The sequence below is a fragment of the Cydia amplana genome, chromosome 5, assembly GCF_948474715.1.
Source record: "Cydia amplana chromosome 5, ilCydAmpl1.1, whole genome shotgun sequence".
Taxonomy (NCBI): Eukaryota; Metazoa; Arthropoda; class Insecta; order Lepidoptera; family Tortricidae; genus Cydia; species Cydia amplana.
In genome coordinates, this window is record NC_086073.1 from 4,495,385 (window position 1) to 4,513,256 (window position 17,872).

The 17,872-nt window shown below is 37.7% G+C and overlaps 1 protein-coding gene across 1 annotated transcript in view; it reads left to right on the forward strand.

Moving 5' to 3' along the window:
- The window catches only part of LOC134647819 (dual specificity calcium/calmodulin-dependent 3',5'-cyclic nucleotide phosphodiesterase 1), a 253,094-nt gene that overhangs the window by 198,339 nt on the left and 36,883 nt on the right, over positions 1 to 17,872 (forward strand). Inside the window, exon 6 of the mRNA XM_063502145.1 lies at positions 13,584 to 13,833. Coding sequence (XP_063358215.1) covers positions 13,584 to 13,833 — 250 coding nt within the window. The remainder of the gene's footprint in view (positions 1 to 13,583; positions 13,834 to 17,872) is intronic.

The following is a 17,872-nucleotide window of genomic DNA, read 5'->3' on the forward strand; positions in this document are numbered from 1 at the left end:
AACTCTTTTCCATCATTAGGAATTTTGAACTCTGTGTGAACAGTTCAAGATTTATTTTAAATTTTTAAGTGAAGTGAGATACGGTTAAAGGGGTGATTAGTTGAAATTGGAGTGGGAAATGGTAATCAAAGCCGATACTGAGGTAAATGAATGAGCCTGGTTGTTCGCCTGATTAGCAACGGCCTTGGGAAGTTCAATGCCAGCACATTTTGTTAAAGGCATTGACATAGATATCTAAGGGACTGGCTTTACGGGCAATAATAATGAGGCATGACAGGGGCCAGTACAGCGGTGTGAAATCGCTACAACGCGATTGGTTGATGAGTTCGCATCACGCGCGCGATTGGTTGACGAGTTCGCATTACGCGCGCTATTGGTCGCAACTAGTTGCGTTAGACTGTACGATTGGCTGGAATTCGTTAGTAACACCGCTGAACTAGTACCATTTTTAGTGCCCCATTAGCACGTCCTTAGATATTATACGTCAATGGTTAAAGGACACTGTGAGCCGTGTTTGGAACAAGTAGGTAACTGGATACCAGATGGAAAGGTGAAGGATTTTTCATGTGTTTTTAATTCGTTTCTTTTTGTTGTCTTAGAAATCTTTAGTCTTACAAAGTACCTACAAAATTACAAATATTATTTATTAGAAATGCTTTTTAGGGTTCCGTACCCAAAGGGGTAAAAACGGGACCCTATTACTAAGACTCCGCTGTCCGTCCGTCCGTCCGTCCGTCCGTCCGTCTGTCACCAGGCTGTATCTCACGAACCGTGATAGCTAGACAGTTGAAATTTTCACAGATGATGTATTTCTGTTGCCGCTATAACAACAAATACTAAAAACAGAATAAAATAAAGATAAAATTAAGTGGGGCTCCCATACAACAAACGTGATTTTTGACCGAAGTTAAGCAACGTCGGGCGGGGTCAGTACTTGGATGGGTGACCGTTTTTTTGCTTGTTTTGCTCTATTTTTTGTTGATGGTGCGGAACCCTCCGTGCGCGAGTCCGACTCGCACTTGGCCGGTTTTTTAGGTTAGGTATATTTTTTTCCATTTCTGTCAAATTGAGATAGGTACCGACCGCGTCCCTTATCGTACAAATTACCTCCAATGAAATTTATGTAGATAGGTAATTATTAAATGGAACAGAGTTCCTTTTTTGTTTCATCCGATTTTTAAACGTAACAAATTCAATTATGTTTTATAATAGGTACCATTAATTAACATGACTGACAATTTTTCGTGTATGGTGGGCCACTAGAGGTTAAACTATACATATGAAGGTATCTTAATGTACAACGTAAGCGAAACTTTTTTATTATTAATAATTAAGGATTTTAGTAAATACTCTCTACTAGTGTAGAGATGCCCCGAATAGTGGTTTTGGCCGAATACCAAATATTCGATCACTCTCTCGGCCGAATACCGAATATTCGGCGACCTAATATTCGGCATGAGATGCGAACATTGTGAGTCACAATTATTATGAAAACTGTTCGCCAACAAAGCACAACATTTGCTAAGATATATTTTTTGTAAAACAGAACTAATTAATGTAGTTAGAGTCAATCAAATCAGACCCATGATAAAAATAAAATATTTCATAATCAACAAATGCTTAAAAAAACGATCTTCCTATTTAACAACTTTCCAATAATACATTTTAAATATTAAATATACCAAATTTTTGGTATTTATTATGTGTAATTTTTCTTTTTAGTTAGCTTAGCGGCAACAGATATTCGGTATTCGGCCGAATAGTAGGCAACATTCGGCCCAGTACCGAATAATCGGCAAAGTGGCCGAATAGGCCGAATACCGAATAGTTGCCGAATATTCGTGGCATCTCTATTTACTAGCACCAGAAAAATAATAATGTGCTGAATTCGACCTTCGTTAGTGGCAAAAAATTTCCTTGAGCAATATCGCTGCGCTAGTCTCAAACTTCGAAGAAAAACCAATTATTCCACCTCCATTTCGTGATATTTAAACTTCTATTTCGAATTATATCGATAAACGTCAAAAGGAAGCGCCACGCTCAACTTTCCTTGTACACGTTACGTGGGTACACAATTTGTTGCCCGGCAACCGGCTTAATGGGCAAAATGTTTGTTAATTTACCTCACGAGAGCCTAATAAAGCTTTGCGTACCTAATGCACACATGCATTGGCCTCTCTTTCATACATGGTGGGAGTGAACGCGACGAAAATCGAAATTAGAATTTATAATTGCGTACAATTTGTGTTCGTGTTACGATAAAGTGGGGCATTACAGGAAGTTATTACATAATTAAAATACCATCGCACGACGTAATTATTATATCTCAATAAAATGCAGGTATAGATTAACAACATTATCAGGTACACATCCATCACAATCCATTATCCTAGGATACAATCTCCATTGACATTAAGAATCTTTTATTTCGATTTCAACATTTTGTTAAAAAATAACTGAAACATAAACCAAAACAAAATTATTCAGGTATGTTTACAAAAAAATATTAATGCAGTCTTAATTTTTTGAAGATCACATTTTCTAAATCTTCGTCCTCAAAGTTTTTCCGCATATTCCGAAATTAAATCAGAACTTACGCCTTGCGGAACTAAGCGAAGATTTATTGTCAATACGCATGATGGCTCCTCTACACGATGGGCCAACGCCGGCCACTCCAAGGGACGCAGCCACGCGGTAGAATGAGATAGCAATATCACTTGCTCCCTCTAACGCATAAATGCGTCCCTTGGAGTGGCCGGCGTTGGCCCATCGTGTAGAGGAGCCATGAAACTAAAACAAAATCTCCGCGTCTCCCTCGCACTTCGTGTTAGAAAAGTATTTGAATTGAAATCGGAAATCTGCCGCTGAACACCCTGTATATCCAATAAGTAACGTGTATATAATGTTATTTAAAATACTTGAAAACTGCATTGCATTTCTTTACAAACCGAGAGCGGTCATAATGAAACATTTAGGTTACATTGTGTACGAATGAATTGTAAATCGAGACAATGAATGTAAAATTATTCTACAGCGCAGAATCTGGATTCCCGACAAGCATTATAATGCATTTACACTATTTAAGGTGACGGTAGAGGTGGGTAAATTTTCAGATTCTGTCAATTTACCCCATTTCACACACAAGCGCACTTCACGCACACTACCTCACTTTACTGGGACAGGTCACTGACCCATCAAGTTTTTTTTAAGATAGCGTTTTGAGTTTAGTGGCCTCCTTTTAGGAAAAGCGTTCCATTGAAAGAAGAAAGAGAAACAATACATTTAATCTTGCTTTCCTTGTCTGTTCATGTCACACGTGACGTATTTAAATTCTAATAATTCATTTGGTTGTTGACAATTTTCTACATTATGGCTTTGTCGAGATACGCGTTTTCTAAAGTTAAACCGAATAAAACCAGATGTCATTAAGTCAGATGTAAAATTTTATTTACTACTCTATACGACTTTTCATAAGGCTCAAAATCAATTAAATGAGAATTTAAATAAATAAAGTTCCGGCAGGGTGCAAAATTTAATTAAGGCGGACAAAATAAAATTTGAAAATATATGGAAACAGTGTTGGCTAATGTACCCCTAATATCTTTACCGATTTACTTTTATGTGGTATATTCGCCTTTTGTTTCACTATTAAATTAATACAATTAAAATAAAAAATATTATACCGGTATTCCACCGGTATTATTTCAGTGCTGAAGCGATTATCTTCGATCGTAACCTTGATAATGTAGGTGTTGATAGTTACTTACGGCGGTAGGAGCGGCAATGAACCCCGTGCAGAGTAGAACGTGAGGTGCGTTGGGATAAGTGCATATATCTACTTATAATTCTTTGGCTGGTTGGTAACCCTCTATATTTTATTTTTTGTTTTACTGTTATTAGGTTAAGGGAGTTTTAGGGAGTGAAAAAAAAATGATTTTCGTTTTATGCGCTCGCGTGATTGCCGATGGATTATAATTAGACAAAAGAACTTGATTTCCACGCATCGAATGTAGATCCCTATGACACTTCCTCCAAGTCTTCTCCAATAATGTTTATACCGTATTTTAATTACCTACCTTAAATGTTACATTTCTAAATATTTTTTTTGTGCTATACATACTTCAAAAAAATCGCTGGAGGCCTAGCGGTAAGAGCGTGCGAATTGCAATTCCGGCTCGTACCGATGAGTTTTTCGGAACTTATGTACGAAATATCATTTGATATTTACCAGTCGCTTTTCGGTGAAGGAAAACATCGTGAGAAAACCGGACTAATCCCAATAAGAGCCTAGTTTACCCCCTATGGGTTGGAAGGTCAGATGGCAGTCGCTTTCATAAAAATTAGTGCCCACGCCAATTTATGGGATTAATTGCCAAGCGGACCCCAGGCTCCCATGAGCCGTGTCAAAATGCCGGGTCAACAGGAGGAAGATGATGATGATGTGACACATACTTCCAAAAAAATCTACAAATATTTTACGTGACAACTGCTTATAAGTAAATATTATGTAAAGTCCGTCAACCAAATCTTGTCAGTAGTAAAAGGCGGCAAATTTGAAAAATCGCGGGTTAGCAACACTGTGTTCGAATAATTCCAAAATGCGTGTCATCTGTGTTTTATCTGTGGAATGTGGATCGTGAACGACAGCCGTCACCTTATTTGTTTTCATTTGGTTTTCATTCTGAATCGTTTCTGTTTCAAGAGATATTTCTGCTGTCACCATTAAATACCAATACATTAAATAAGAATAAGCAAAGCTAAGGGGCCTACAATGTACAATCATGCTCGTTGATGGTAAACATTACTAAAAATTGAGGTTATGACAAGTACATACTGGAAGAACTCTTTCGAACTTTTAAGATTATGTTCAGTTTTTTGTTTTAGGGTTAAAAGGCATAAATAAAATTAAAACGTATGCCTAAATCTATCCAACAAGACCATAAATTGTGTCCTGGAAACCGTCCATAGGCCCACATGTCTAATATTTTCAGCAATCAGTTGTGACTATTTACAAAGATGCAATAGAATACTACAGAGTATTATGCTTGGTTGAAGTGACCCGGTAACATTGGTAACTTCATTATATTTTTTCAATTAATGACCTGAATTATAGTGTAAGCTAAAGTGACCCTTATCTTATTTACCTTTAAATTAAATAAACACCCAAATATCAGTTGTTTTATTTTTAATATGTAATCCTATTGTACAATATATACCAATCAAAAAAATTACACAGGTATGTCATATTCATCCAGAAGAGTACACTAATTTACATTAACAAGTGGCATATTATATTGTAAATAACAAATATATGCACTATCTAATTATCTGCATTTTGATATGATTTTATTTTAGTAAACTTAGAAGACATAGATAGGGAACAAAGAGAATATAAGCACTACGATAGGGAGTTGTTTTTGATATCTTCAAATTTGTTCATTTTGATTAACATTGTTTTAACATCGCTTTTAAATTGTCCGTCCGTTTCAAATTTTTTCAATAAACCGCGAGTGACAATTTGAATTGACGTACGCAGGGCGCGCTCAGCGGAAAAAAAAATCTTTTGGTTCGATGTACATTGCTGCTTTTCTTAGCGCAATACTGCTCTTTGAGTGTTGCCCTACTTTAGTTTGCTTTACATTGCTACTGACAAGATTTGGTTGACGGACTATAGGTACACTTATAAAGTATAAAGTAGAAAATATCTTATAGGTACATAATATAAAAACCGATCATGTACGAGTAGGATTCACTATGGGTTCACCACAGTTACACATTTTTATTGCATATTTTTTGTTTAAGACCAACTCACCTATTATAGGACATAGGTCTTCCATTAATCTTTTGGCGTTGAACTATTTTTTGTATATGTATTTATGTAATACAATTCTGAGTTAGGTTATGGTACATTTTTGCTCACCTACTTATAATTATGTATTATATCTGATATGTCACATGATACCAAAAATCGCCGCAAAGTTAAAAGTTCATTTATTTACGTTACTCATCTTCGGATCACCGACTTACTACTTCCTTACTTGACATATGTGTACTAAATTTCAATTGAACTAGTCCAGCAGTTACGGTGAAAATTGGCTTTAACAAAATGGCAGACACACGAGTGATCTTATAAGGGAGATTATTTTCCTTGAGTGAATGGTATGCATTTACCCCAATGCACCTCACGTTCCACGCGGCGCGGCGTAATCTGGCCCCTATTTCACCACGGTGACAGGTACGACAAAAACATCACTGTTATTGACGCCATAGGCATCCATGGACTACAGTTACCGCTAACACTGATTTAAACTTTCACGATTTTTACACATTATTAAATTGTACAACGGAACCGCAAAACGTTCAAGCGGATAAACAAGACCAAGTGCGGGTAGTTCGAAAAACTCGCGCGGTTAGAAGATGCTGATGTCAACTTAAGCCAGTCTTCTCCGAGACCACGGGGACAACGCCGTCCTCGAAACGTCGGAGGTAAATCTTAAAACTTAGATACGCGATTAAGTCCCGTTGTACAATTTAATAATACAGTTACCGCTTACCATCGGGCGGGCCGTATTCGTGTTTGCCACCGTCATTGTACCTATTATTAAAAAAAAACTTTATTATATCGGATAAAACAGACATTTCTCTCGCGAAAAAATCTTGTGACAATTGTCACAAGATTTTTCAAAGAATTTTCGGTAAGTCTTGACAGGAAATGAGTTCTGTGTCGCAATTTCGATACAGTTGCCGTGTTTCTTGTGACAATTGTCATTAGCTTCGCAAAATAAGAATTTTTTAGTGGCAATATAATGGAGTTTATTTATTTATTAAAATGTTGGTGGCAAACAAGCACATCGCCCGTCCGATGGTAAGCGGTTACCGTAGCCTATGGAGGCCTGTGACGTCAGCAACAGTGATGTCGACAACTGTCGCACCTGTCACCGTGGTCGTGGTGAAATAGGGGCCAGTAAGTACCTAATAATCGCAGTGGTCTTAAGTGTCACAGACCCTACTGGCGCTTAAGTCCTTTATGACAATTTCTGCCTATTTTAAATTGTTCAAAAAAAAAGAAACCGAATAATTATATCGGACTACCGAATTTTCACGAGAATCAGTTGAGAAATGTGATATGCAAAGGAGAAGAATTCGGACATACGAAAGCATTTTTGCCCAAGTTGAAACGGAGACCTTCGCCAACGCTCGGTCAATGATGGTTTAGGTACAGCTAGCTGCAGAGAAAAGGTACCACCCCTGCATACAATTATCTATCTGGTCGTACCTTTTCTCTGCAGCTGACTGTACACCTATAAAAATGGTTGTCCCTGCTGTAATTTTATACCGGTACCGTACTTTGTATTTCAACCGGTATAGTTTTACCTTCAAAACGAACCGGTATTGATAAATAATAACGGTACCATACCGCTTATACCGTAAAGAAAGCATGATGCAGTCTCTGCTTTGCACAATTATTGTGTGGACAAAATTCTTATAATCACCGAAACATACATACCTATACGCACATAATGTCATTGAAATAAAACATTGTTACTATTTTATAGTAAATTTATATAATACTCGATATATACACATAACAATAACCAGACCGCAGCGGTATTAGCCTGTAAGCTTCATCTCTTGTCTCCAAATCCGCAAAAACTAGTTAGTACTAAATGCTGGTCTTGCTGTTATTTTATTCTTGAAGATTATGGCTTGTTTCTTGATTATTGAGAACAGCACGTAATCGCACACATATAGACGGAACGAACGGCAACAAAGTAGGTGTAGACACTAAGACTTTCAGGTATTAAACGAATTACGCTTCGTATTAATAGGTAAGTAATATTTAAATGAATATATAATATTCTCTAACGTAAATACAAGATTACAATTGACATCAAATGTCATTGACGTACAGAAGTCATATACTTTTTTTTAATGACGCAAAATTGATACCAGCATAATGAAAATCAATCCCAATCAGTAAAACGAGTCTTTAAACTTTTTTCATTTTAAGCGAGTTTTGAAGGAACAAGTTACTTAAATTCAATTGTAATCGTATTGTTTTAGGATAGTTTACTGCTGTTTTCGATCGTTACGACCTGTAAATAACAACAAATCAAATTTTAAATAAATTTATTTACCCTATTTTTTGAAATACAATTTATCTACTGGTATACATTTTCGTATGCGTATATGATGAAATGTCTAAATAATGTCAAAAACGAGCTACGACGACGTACACGTCTGCTTCGATCCAAGGCCAGCGGCCATCTGACTCGAAGAAGAATTTTGAGTGATGTCGTCAATGTATGGAAATTGTACGAAAGTTTACATTTGGGATTGAATTTCTGTGTTGTATTTGTGAGTAAAAATATAAGTAGATAATAATTTGCTAGTTTAGTTATCTAGCTTTCAAAATCACACAACAACTCAATTACTGTTAAAGGCAAAACTGTAATGCGTGTTGCTCAAACGGAACTCCATATTTTGATTTTTGGATACTTTTAGTGTCGATTTGTAGAGAATTACAGCAAATAAAAAATATTATGCCGTGAAGAGCCGGTACACGGCTTCTTCGTGAACAAATTTACGTATAATTTAATGCAGTTATTAAACATTTCTTGAACAAATTGATTGCACAAAGTGAGCTCTAAATCGAAAACGTCATATACCGTCCCCTTAACTCAGGCGGATAGTAAGGTAGTTGGTTTTCTAATAGAAGGTAAGTAGCTTAGTTGGGGCCCATTTTCAGTTAAAGTATGTATTTACTTACCCAGTTTTGATACTCGTAATCGATATTTTGTTTGCCGACATTTTATTCATTCAATTACCTACTGCAGTTACTGAAGTATTATTTTCTTTTATGTAAACGAACCGGCAATGGAATCTCCATTCCATGAATTTATGGTCGTACAATTTCATGCATAGAACGGAGTGCGGTGCTCATATTAGCATATGAATGCTCCTGAGCGTGAACTCAATAGTGGCCTGATTTAAAACTACGACAGGACGTGCTATACATTGCTAGCACCTTATCAGGGTACCGAATACACTGCTTAGTGACGTAAACCTTATTGTAAAGACCTAAGGTCCAATGGTGATCAGTTAAGAGTTTTGCAGTAATCGAGAACTGTGCCGACTAATCGTATATGTATCGGCGCCGACCGTCATATTCGCCAGATTATGAATTCGTAGGCATATTCATAAAACCCACCATTTCCTGATTTGACTAGAAACCATTCGCGATATATTTTCAACCTCAACATTTGACGAAACAACCATAATAATTATTAATTAGGTAAATCGAAAAATATTCTTATTGGTAGGATCGAATATTGTATATCACGCCCGGGATGTATTTTTTAAATCCTCCTTAGTTATTGATGTCGATGGAGGGTTTCAAAATAAGTAGGTATATATAAGTACCTATTCTACAAATTTATATATAAAAAACCTTACTGCGCAGGTAAATATTTGCAGGTAACTATTTTTATTGCATTTCTCTTGACTACGATACGAGCATAGATCCAACAATGTTAAAATTCCCGATGCCCGGGAATCCTGAAATACTCGCTTAATTTTGTGCACATAAAGAAACATTTGCTGACCTAGTTTGTATACAGGTATCATTCGTTTCAAAGAAACTATGAATATGAAATGGAATGAAATTATATGAAACGCGTGTAAATTCAAATTTTAAAGCAACTTGCAAGTAGTATTAGTAATATTGTGTAATTTTAATAAGTGAATGTTTGTGAAAACGCCTGTTTTTTAAGTAATAAAAGTAATGTTAATTTTTTTGCCTATATTCTTAAACAACTGCTAAACTAAACTTTTATTGTATTTATTGTAAATAATTAAAATACAGATCTTCATCAAATTAAATGATTTCTGATAATATCACGAAATATCTTTTTATACAACTTACGTGATATATTATTGACTGAAACCGTTATTAGCAAGACTTTCTCTGTCAATCTTCCATCAATACCTATGTAAGCTTTAACATTAATATTATGAACATTTACGCGCGCTACGTTAACAAGGCTTCCATTGACAAAGGGAGCCTTCATCACCTTGTTATTAAGGAGAGTCACCAAGCAGCTAACATTTACGTTTCACCCTTTGTACCACGTCCTTTGTCATTTCGTTCAGACTACACACCTGGCACAAAATAGGCTGGACTATAATCAAGCAGATGTTTAAGACTAATACTAACCAAAACAGTTGCACTATGCTTGGACATTAAATACGTTTCATCGCTTCATCAAATCGTATCATTCCTTTCTTTGTAAATATGGCCGACAGTTCACGCGTTCACGCATAGGGTGTAATAATAGTTTGCACGGCGCACGCGCGCGTCGCTAGTGATGATGTGTAACGCAGGGATAGGAGAGGAGAGGAGCTGCCGCGCGCGCAGCCTGCCCCCCTCCACACGCGCCGCCTGAGGACCCCCTGCTGGGCCAGATGCTCAGTAGAGAAACCGAACGAAGCAAAGTTAATACTGATACAGCGCCTACAACGGCCAAGTAGTCGCGCCTCCCTTCTGTCCACTCTGTGCGATTAGGTCTTTTTGTTATGTTCAAGCTTCAGTATTTTCGAACTGTCTCAGCCTCCTGACCTGTTAGTTTAGACCGTCTTTCCTAATTTTTCATGCCGATTTGGAGTTGTTCCAAGTTGGTGGTTATGTTGCGTTTTTGTTCATAGGTTAATTTTTACTTCACTGTCATGGGATTTGAGGATGGGTGGAACCAAGAGAATTTATCAAGTGACTTTACTTGTGCCTCTGGTTTTTGCTCATTCTCAAGTAGATATTTTGTTAGATTAGACTAAGAAACTTCGTGTGTCGTTTTGGAACTTACTTGACTTGTCTGACTCCGTCTACTACTTGAAACTGACCCTCCTCCGGCATGTATCTCCTTAACAGTCTAGGTGATCAATAACGCATCCTAGAACTGTAGCTTTTAATGGTTGTGTTCGAAGGGAATCCTTACATATTTGCATTCCTACATACTTCACCTGGTTCTCAGCTTATTTTTTTTTATCTAGACGCATCCTTGCTTTCATTTTATAGTTATTTATTTCATCACTTATGTAATCAGTCATTGAATATTTAGTAACATATTATTAACAATATAGCTAACATAATATAATCTATTTATTTATTTCAAGTAAATGACTGGAAACAAAATTACTTTACATTTTTCCAATTATCTCCATTTAAATGATTAAAATTTCTGAAAATTTGAAGTGACTCTACCAATTTTAATTTGAAATTGGATATAATTTTTCGCTTTGTGAATATATTTTAAAAGAGACGCATTTTGTGTTATAAAGTTCATGATGCCATTTGCCTTGATCAGAAACTTCCACGCTTGTTTTTGCCATTGCCATCGTATTTCTTTTTTTTAAATAATGTTGTACTCGTAGACTCCGACTTCACAAGTTTGCACCAACTTGACACTTGTCCGTGGCAACCTATGGCCGCGCTGTACTTCAAAACTTGGCAGGCGACTTAGCGTGGACGCTAGGTGACAGGCAGGTGGTTGACCAACGATACTCGTCACTGTCCCGTCCCGGTGTGCTCCCGACTGTCCCATTGACGCCATGTTTTATTTTAGACCGGCCGTGGCGAGGCAGCAGTCGGCCCCAACCCTGGTGTTTAGGTGTGTCGATGTTTCCTCATAATAATGCTTCCACCACTTCTTAAAAAAAAAATTCAGACTTAGTATTTTAAAATTTAAGACGCGGTGGGAATAACCCTGTAAATAATCCTTAAGCATCCTTATAAAGTGCTTGGTTTGTTGTTTCGTTCGTGTGAAACGTTGCTTTCCGTTGTTTATAATAGCAAGCTTAATTAGCATACTAACTTGAATAATAACAGCTTTATAAATTAAATAAAAACATTGAAGGATCACTCACGCTATAGAACGGTCTATATATAATGGCGTCAGCGATCACCCATCATACATAGACAACAAAGTATCAGATGCCTAGGCCGGACCCGGACCGTTCTAGCGTCGTCATTAATTTAAAAATGTTTTTAGGAGATGCAGGGAAAAATACTGGAAATCTGATAAAATCGAGTCCGTTCGCCAGTCGGTTTTTCCTTTTACCAAACAAAACCGTGCGAGTCTTTTTCCATTTCAATAGTGCCTACCTTATTCGCTGACTCCTTTGTGAACGCTATAGGTACTGATTGGATTTTGTAATTTTAAGCCGAAAGTTATTGAAAGTTCACGAGTTCAAATGTTTAAACTAACTCTAATTAATAAGATTGAAAAAAAAAAACACAATAATTGCAGACTTACCTTCAAACGAAATGGTAAAATGTATGATTATATTTTAATTTTCAATTCTAAATGTAAATTAGCGATTGCATTTCGAAGTCAATGTTATTTCAAGACGAATCAAAATAATAAATAAATAATTGAAACACGCTTAAATAAATTAAATTGTCTTTAATAGTAATTCTAAGAAATATGTTAGGTTTTACAATGGAAAGCAATGTAACGATGCGATATTCTTGAGCACGCTGCACGTTCTCCTAGCAAAGCAAGTCTGAAACTCGCATGTCCTTATATTTACTCTGAACTTGACTCGTCTCTCACTTTTACTAACACTTTGCATAATGGTGCCGAAGATTTGAGTTTCGAAGAGCTCCCTGTTTGTCTTACAGGTTTAATACTGGAACTTAGGATGCCATGGTTCCAGAGAAATAGTGGATTTTTATCTACGAAGGTTTCCATCTGCCTAATTAAAATTTCCTTATATAAAAATGGAGTGAAACGGACACATAAATTGATTGATAAGCACGTATATTAAACTACAACTGTAATATATTTAACAGGTTTTATCTTTCTTTGTATCTAACTTATATCCTATTAGTCGCTTACAAACAATTTTATCAGCATAATAATTTTTACTAATCATAAATTAGTGGAGATTAAGAATAGAGGTAGCCAATATTTTTTTTATTAAAATTAATAGTGACCAATAAAATTAGTGTAGGATTTGAAGTACCTATACTCGTAATGCACTGGTAATTTATACTTAGTTATTGCAATTGTATAAACACTTAAAAACGTAAGTACAGTCTCATCTGCTAAATAAGTTGTAATCATTGCCGTTTGCAACTTGAAGCTTACACGACAGCCTTTTGTAAATTAATCAATATAGCAACGCGACGAGCAAAGGCCAGTCATTTACCAATATCAATTATGCAATTGAAAGCGGCGTTAATACCTAGCCATGCTGGCTGCAAATCCGGTTTTATATGTATTACCAGGCGTGGCTCACTCCGCGATTTCGTCGCTTTGCTACAGGTAGCTAAAAGTACATCCGTTCGGCCCCAATTTTGGGGGAATGCCATAAGCCACGCGTGGTGCTGTCGCCACCTATCGGCCATATCTGTACTGATCGTAATAGACGCGTTTTGTTAGAGAGTGAGTCTTCTGTACTTAGTACTATTGTTTATTCTGTGGTATTACTGGGATCCAAAGGCTACAGTTGATTTATGACGCTCGGTTCTGTTTTGTCAGAATCTAATGTAATCAAGTTTGACCGATTATGGATTCTGTGTGCAGGCGATTGGCGGACGAAGATGACGAGTTGTCTGAAGTGCAGCCTGATGCGGTTCCTCCGGAGGTGCGTGAGTGGCTCGCGTCGACGTTCACGCGGCAGCTGGCGACGGCCAAGCGGAAGTCGGACGAGAAGCCCAAGTTCCGGTCGGTGGCGCACGCGATCCGCGCCGGGATATTCGTGGACAGGATATACAGGCGGGTGACGAGCACCGCGCTCATGCAGTTCCCGCAGGACGTGGTCAGAGTGCTAAAGGTGAGATTTACAAACTATACTTGGTCAACCAGATCTTGACAGTAGAAAAAGGCGGCAAATTTGAAAAATGTAGGCGCGAAGGGATATCGTCCCATAGAAAATTTGAATTTCGCGCCTTTTTTTACTGACAAGATTTGGTTGACCAGCTATAGATTTAGATCTTATTTTAAAAACTTACGCAACGCAACGCATAAGTGGCTACGCGCATGTTGCTTATGTCCATGGGCGACGATGGCTGCTCCCCATCAGGCGGCTCATCTGCTCGTTTGCTTCCTATTACTTACATATTATTAAAAATGGTCGCTCACGTATTTTGAGTCGAATATTACATCTAGCTCTTGGACAATGTTTCAGCGTATTACGCGGAAAGTGCACGTGACACTTGAACGACCGATTCTCCGTGCAAACGTAGTCCTCATTTTCCTCTCTGGATATTTACATTATAGAAAACATTTTTACACAATATAATGTACGAAAAACTGCAAAAGTCCGTAGGTATCCATTTCATTAATGGAATGTACCTACACATAAAATAAGTCTGCACTTTTGCAGTTTTAATTTCAGTCAGGAACGAAAACTACCTACACATATTTAGAAGCTCCATAACTATCGTCCACTTTCCTCGTAATACGGTGAGGGTTGTTCAACTGTACATCTCAGAGCTGTGCATAATGTAGCATCCTTACCAAATAACCGCGATTAAGATGAATGTATCCCTCGGGTTATGTGGCTAATATACTATGTTCGGGATTTTACCTAGTTACTTGTTAGTTCAGTAAACTTGACCTTAATTCGAACAAAGATTTAATCCATGGATAGGATGGATCTTTTGAGATTACCATAAGTATGGTCATTATGTAGGTATGCGACAATCAAATCGAATAATAAGATTTAAAATTACGGTGCCCCTCCAGAGAACACTAGTCCCCACAGGACGGTATAGTATCCCCACACTATATGTTGAGACACCGTGTATCAAAAACCCTTTTTTTACTTCATAACATAAAAATCCAAGTCCTATAATAATCATTCTTAAGAAGACCGCTTACCGTTATAATAAATAATAAATAAATAAATATTATAGCACATTTTTAACACAAATTAACTAAGCCCCACGGTAAGCTCAAGAAAGCTTGTGTTGTGGGTACTCAGGCAACGATATATATAATATACAAATACTTCAATACATAGAAAACAACCAGGACTCAGGAACAAATATCTGTGCTCATCACACAAATAAATGCCCTTACTGGAATTCGAACCCAGGACCGCGGCTTCACAGGCAGGGTCACTATCACTAGGCCAGACCGGTTGTCAAAGAATAATAATAATAATAGAAGCAACATGCTCCACGTATTAACCTCTTTCGCATAACAAATTCTAATTTCAAATCTCATCTCAGAAACGATGTAACAAAATGTAAACAGCGCTACTTTATGTGTCAAAGTGGCAGAGATGCGATTATCGGTAAAGCTGAGCCCGAAAATTTTACTTTTCCACGCGAGTTACATTAACTTTATTCGCAAACACGCTGACGACGTGAAATGACGTATTGAAATTGGGTTGTAATCGTAATGGTGTGTTATTTTATGCTTTACCAAGGGCATATCAGGTACATTTTCAAGTGCTATTATTTTAATATTCATATGATATTAACGAGAGTACCTACCATCACTGTTATGGTTATGAAAGTCATACGCTTTACAGATCAGGATCACACAACCAGAGGGCCTACCGCGAACCACGTTCGACGTGTTACCTCCCTGTCACACTTACGTACGAATTTACAAGTGCGACAGAGAGGCAACACGTCGAACGTGGTTCGCGGTAGGCGCTCAGGTCCCTGTTTCACCACGCTGACAATTGTCAATTGACATTGACAATTCACTGTACATTACTGGCCCAAGTAAATATTAAACTATGTACCGTCGTTACTTACCAGCCAAGAAATGTACAGAAAATTGACAGGAGGTATCAATGGTCATGTTGGTGAAAGACCACACCAGACCGACCAGTGATGTAAAGAAATGTGTAAAAGAACTACGCACTTAATTACGATATAACATTGCGATTATATTATTTTATGTTGAATCGGGCCGACCCGTCTTTATTGCATACTTGAGTGTTATCTTTTCGCTGAAGGAAAATGTTTAATAAGTACCGAAGGGACTGAATATTACATATTATAGGGAATTTACTATTTATAATTCGATTCAGTCTGTATTTATGGTTTGTAATTACAAGTATGGAATCATATGTTACTAAACATATGTAGCTAAAATTAGGTTATTAAGAAACTATTTTTTATCAAGCAGAAATGTCTGCGTGCGACACATTTTTTTTAATGGAAAAATTCAGCACCTTTGGCAGGATTCGAACTTGCGACAGTTGCGACCTCTTGAAACACCGGTCCACAATGCAAACATGCAGACAATGTAGGTACATGCTGTTCATTCGTATTTTTTAGGGTTCCGCACCCACAGGGTAAAACTAAGACTCCGCAGTCCGTCTGTCTGTCTGTCCGTCTGTTTGTCACCAGGCTGTAGACTTGCTGTAGACAGTTGAAATTTTCAAAGATGATGTAAGTATTTCTGTTGCCGCTATAACAACAAATACACTAAAAACAAAATAAATATTTAAGTGGGGCCATACCACAAACGTGATTTTTTTCCGTTTTTTAACCGCCTTCAAAAAAAAAGGAGGTTCTCAGTTTGACCCGTATGTATGTATGTATGTATGTATGTATGTATGTATGTATGTATGTATATTTGTTCGCGATTATCTCGCGTTTGGCTGAACCGATTTTGATGCGGTTTTCAGAAAAGTGTTTCTTACATTCTGGAGAAGGTTTTAGTATACATAGATCTGAGCTGATGCTGAACCCTGGCTGTAGCTAGTGGAACTCAGGTTTGGTGCAACATAGGCTCACGCTGTTTTGGTCATCCGACACGCCTTGATGAGCACTTGGGAGAGCAGTACCCAAGATAGAGCTCATGCTGAACCCTGGATGTACCTAGTGGAACTCGAGATGTACCTAGTGGAACTCAGGTTTGGTGCAACATAGGCCCACGCTGTTTTGGTCATCCGTCTCATCTTGATGAGCACTTGGGAGAGCAGTGCCCAAGATAGAGCTGATGCTGAACCCTGGCTGTACCTAGTGGAACTCAGGTTTGGTGCAACATAGGCCAGCGCTATTTTGGCCATCCGTCACATCTTGATGAGCACTTGGGAGAGCAGTACCCAAGATAGAGCTGATGCACCAAACCACCCTGGCTGGCAGGGTTCACCCTGGCTGTACCTAGTGGAACTCAAGTTTGGTGCAACATAGGCCCACGCTATTTTGGTCATCCGTCACATCTTGATGAGCACTTGGGAGAGCAGTACCCAAGATATAGCTGATGCTGAACCCTTGCTGTACCTAGTGGAACTCAGGTTTGGTGCAACATAGGCACACTTTGTTTTGGTTAACCGACTTGTCGTCGTGTGCCTATGTTGCGGAGTTCCACTAGGTGGGTCGATGAACTTTTTTCTAACTGCCTTTAAAAAAAGGACGTTCTCAGTTTGACCCGTATGTATGTACGTATGTATGTGTGTATGTTTCTTCGTGATTATCTCGCGTTTGGCTGAACCGATTTTGATGCGGTTTTCAGAAAAGTGTTTGTTACATTCTGGAGAAGGGTTTAGTGTACAGTTCATGGATGGTTTGAAAAACCAATTGGACCCGGTAGGTGGCCATGCTATCGGTATACCTACCAACAAATTTATGTTGCTAAAACCGATTTAGATAAAATAGTGGGAGTGGGAGTCGGACTCGGACTGGGACTGGGAATGGGAGTGGAAGTGGGAGCAATATACATACAAATCGTTTAGCACCAAAACGTCATATTATGTTGTGTCGCGATTATCATCGAGTTAGGCCATCACCAACATTAGTAGACTAAATGGAGAGCCTAACAAACTAGTATTTTAGCCCAAAACCTAAAATAAATGAAGTATCTACCTATCACTAAAAAGTAAAAAATAAAATAAAATAAATAAA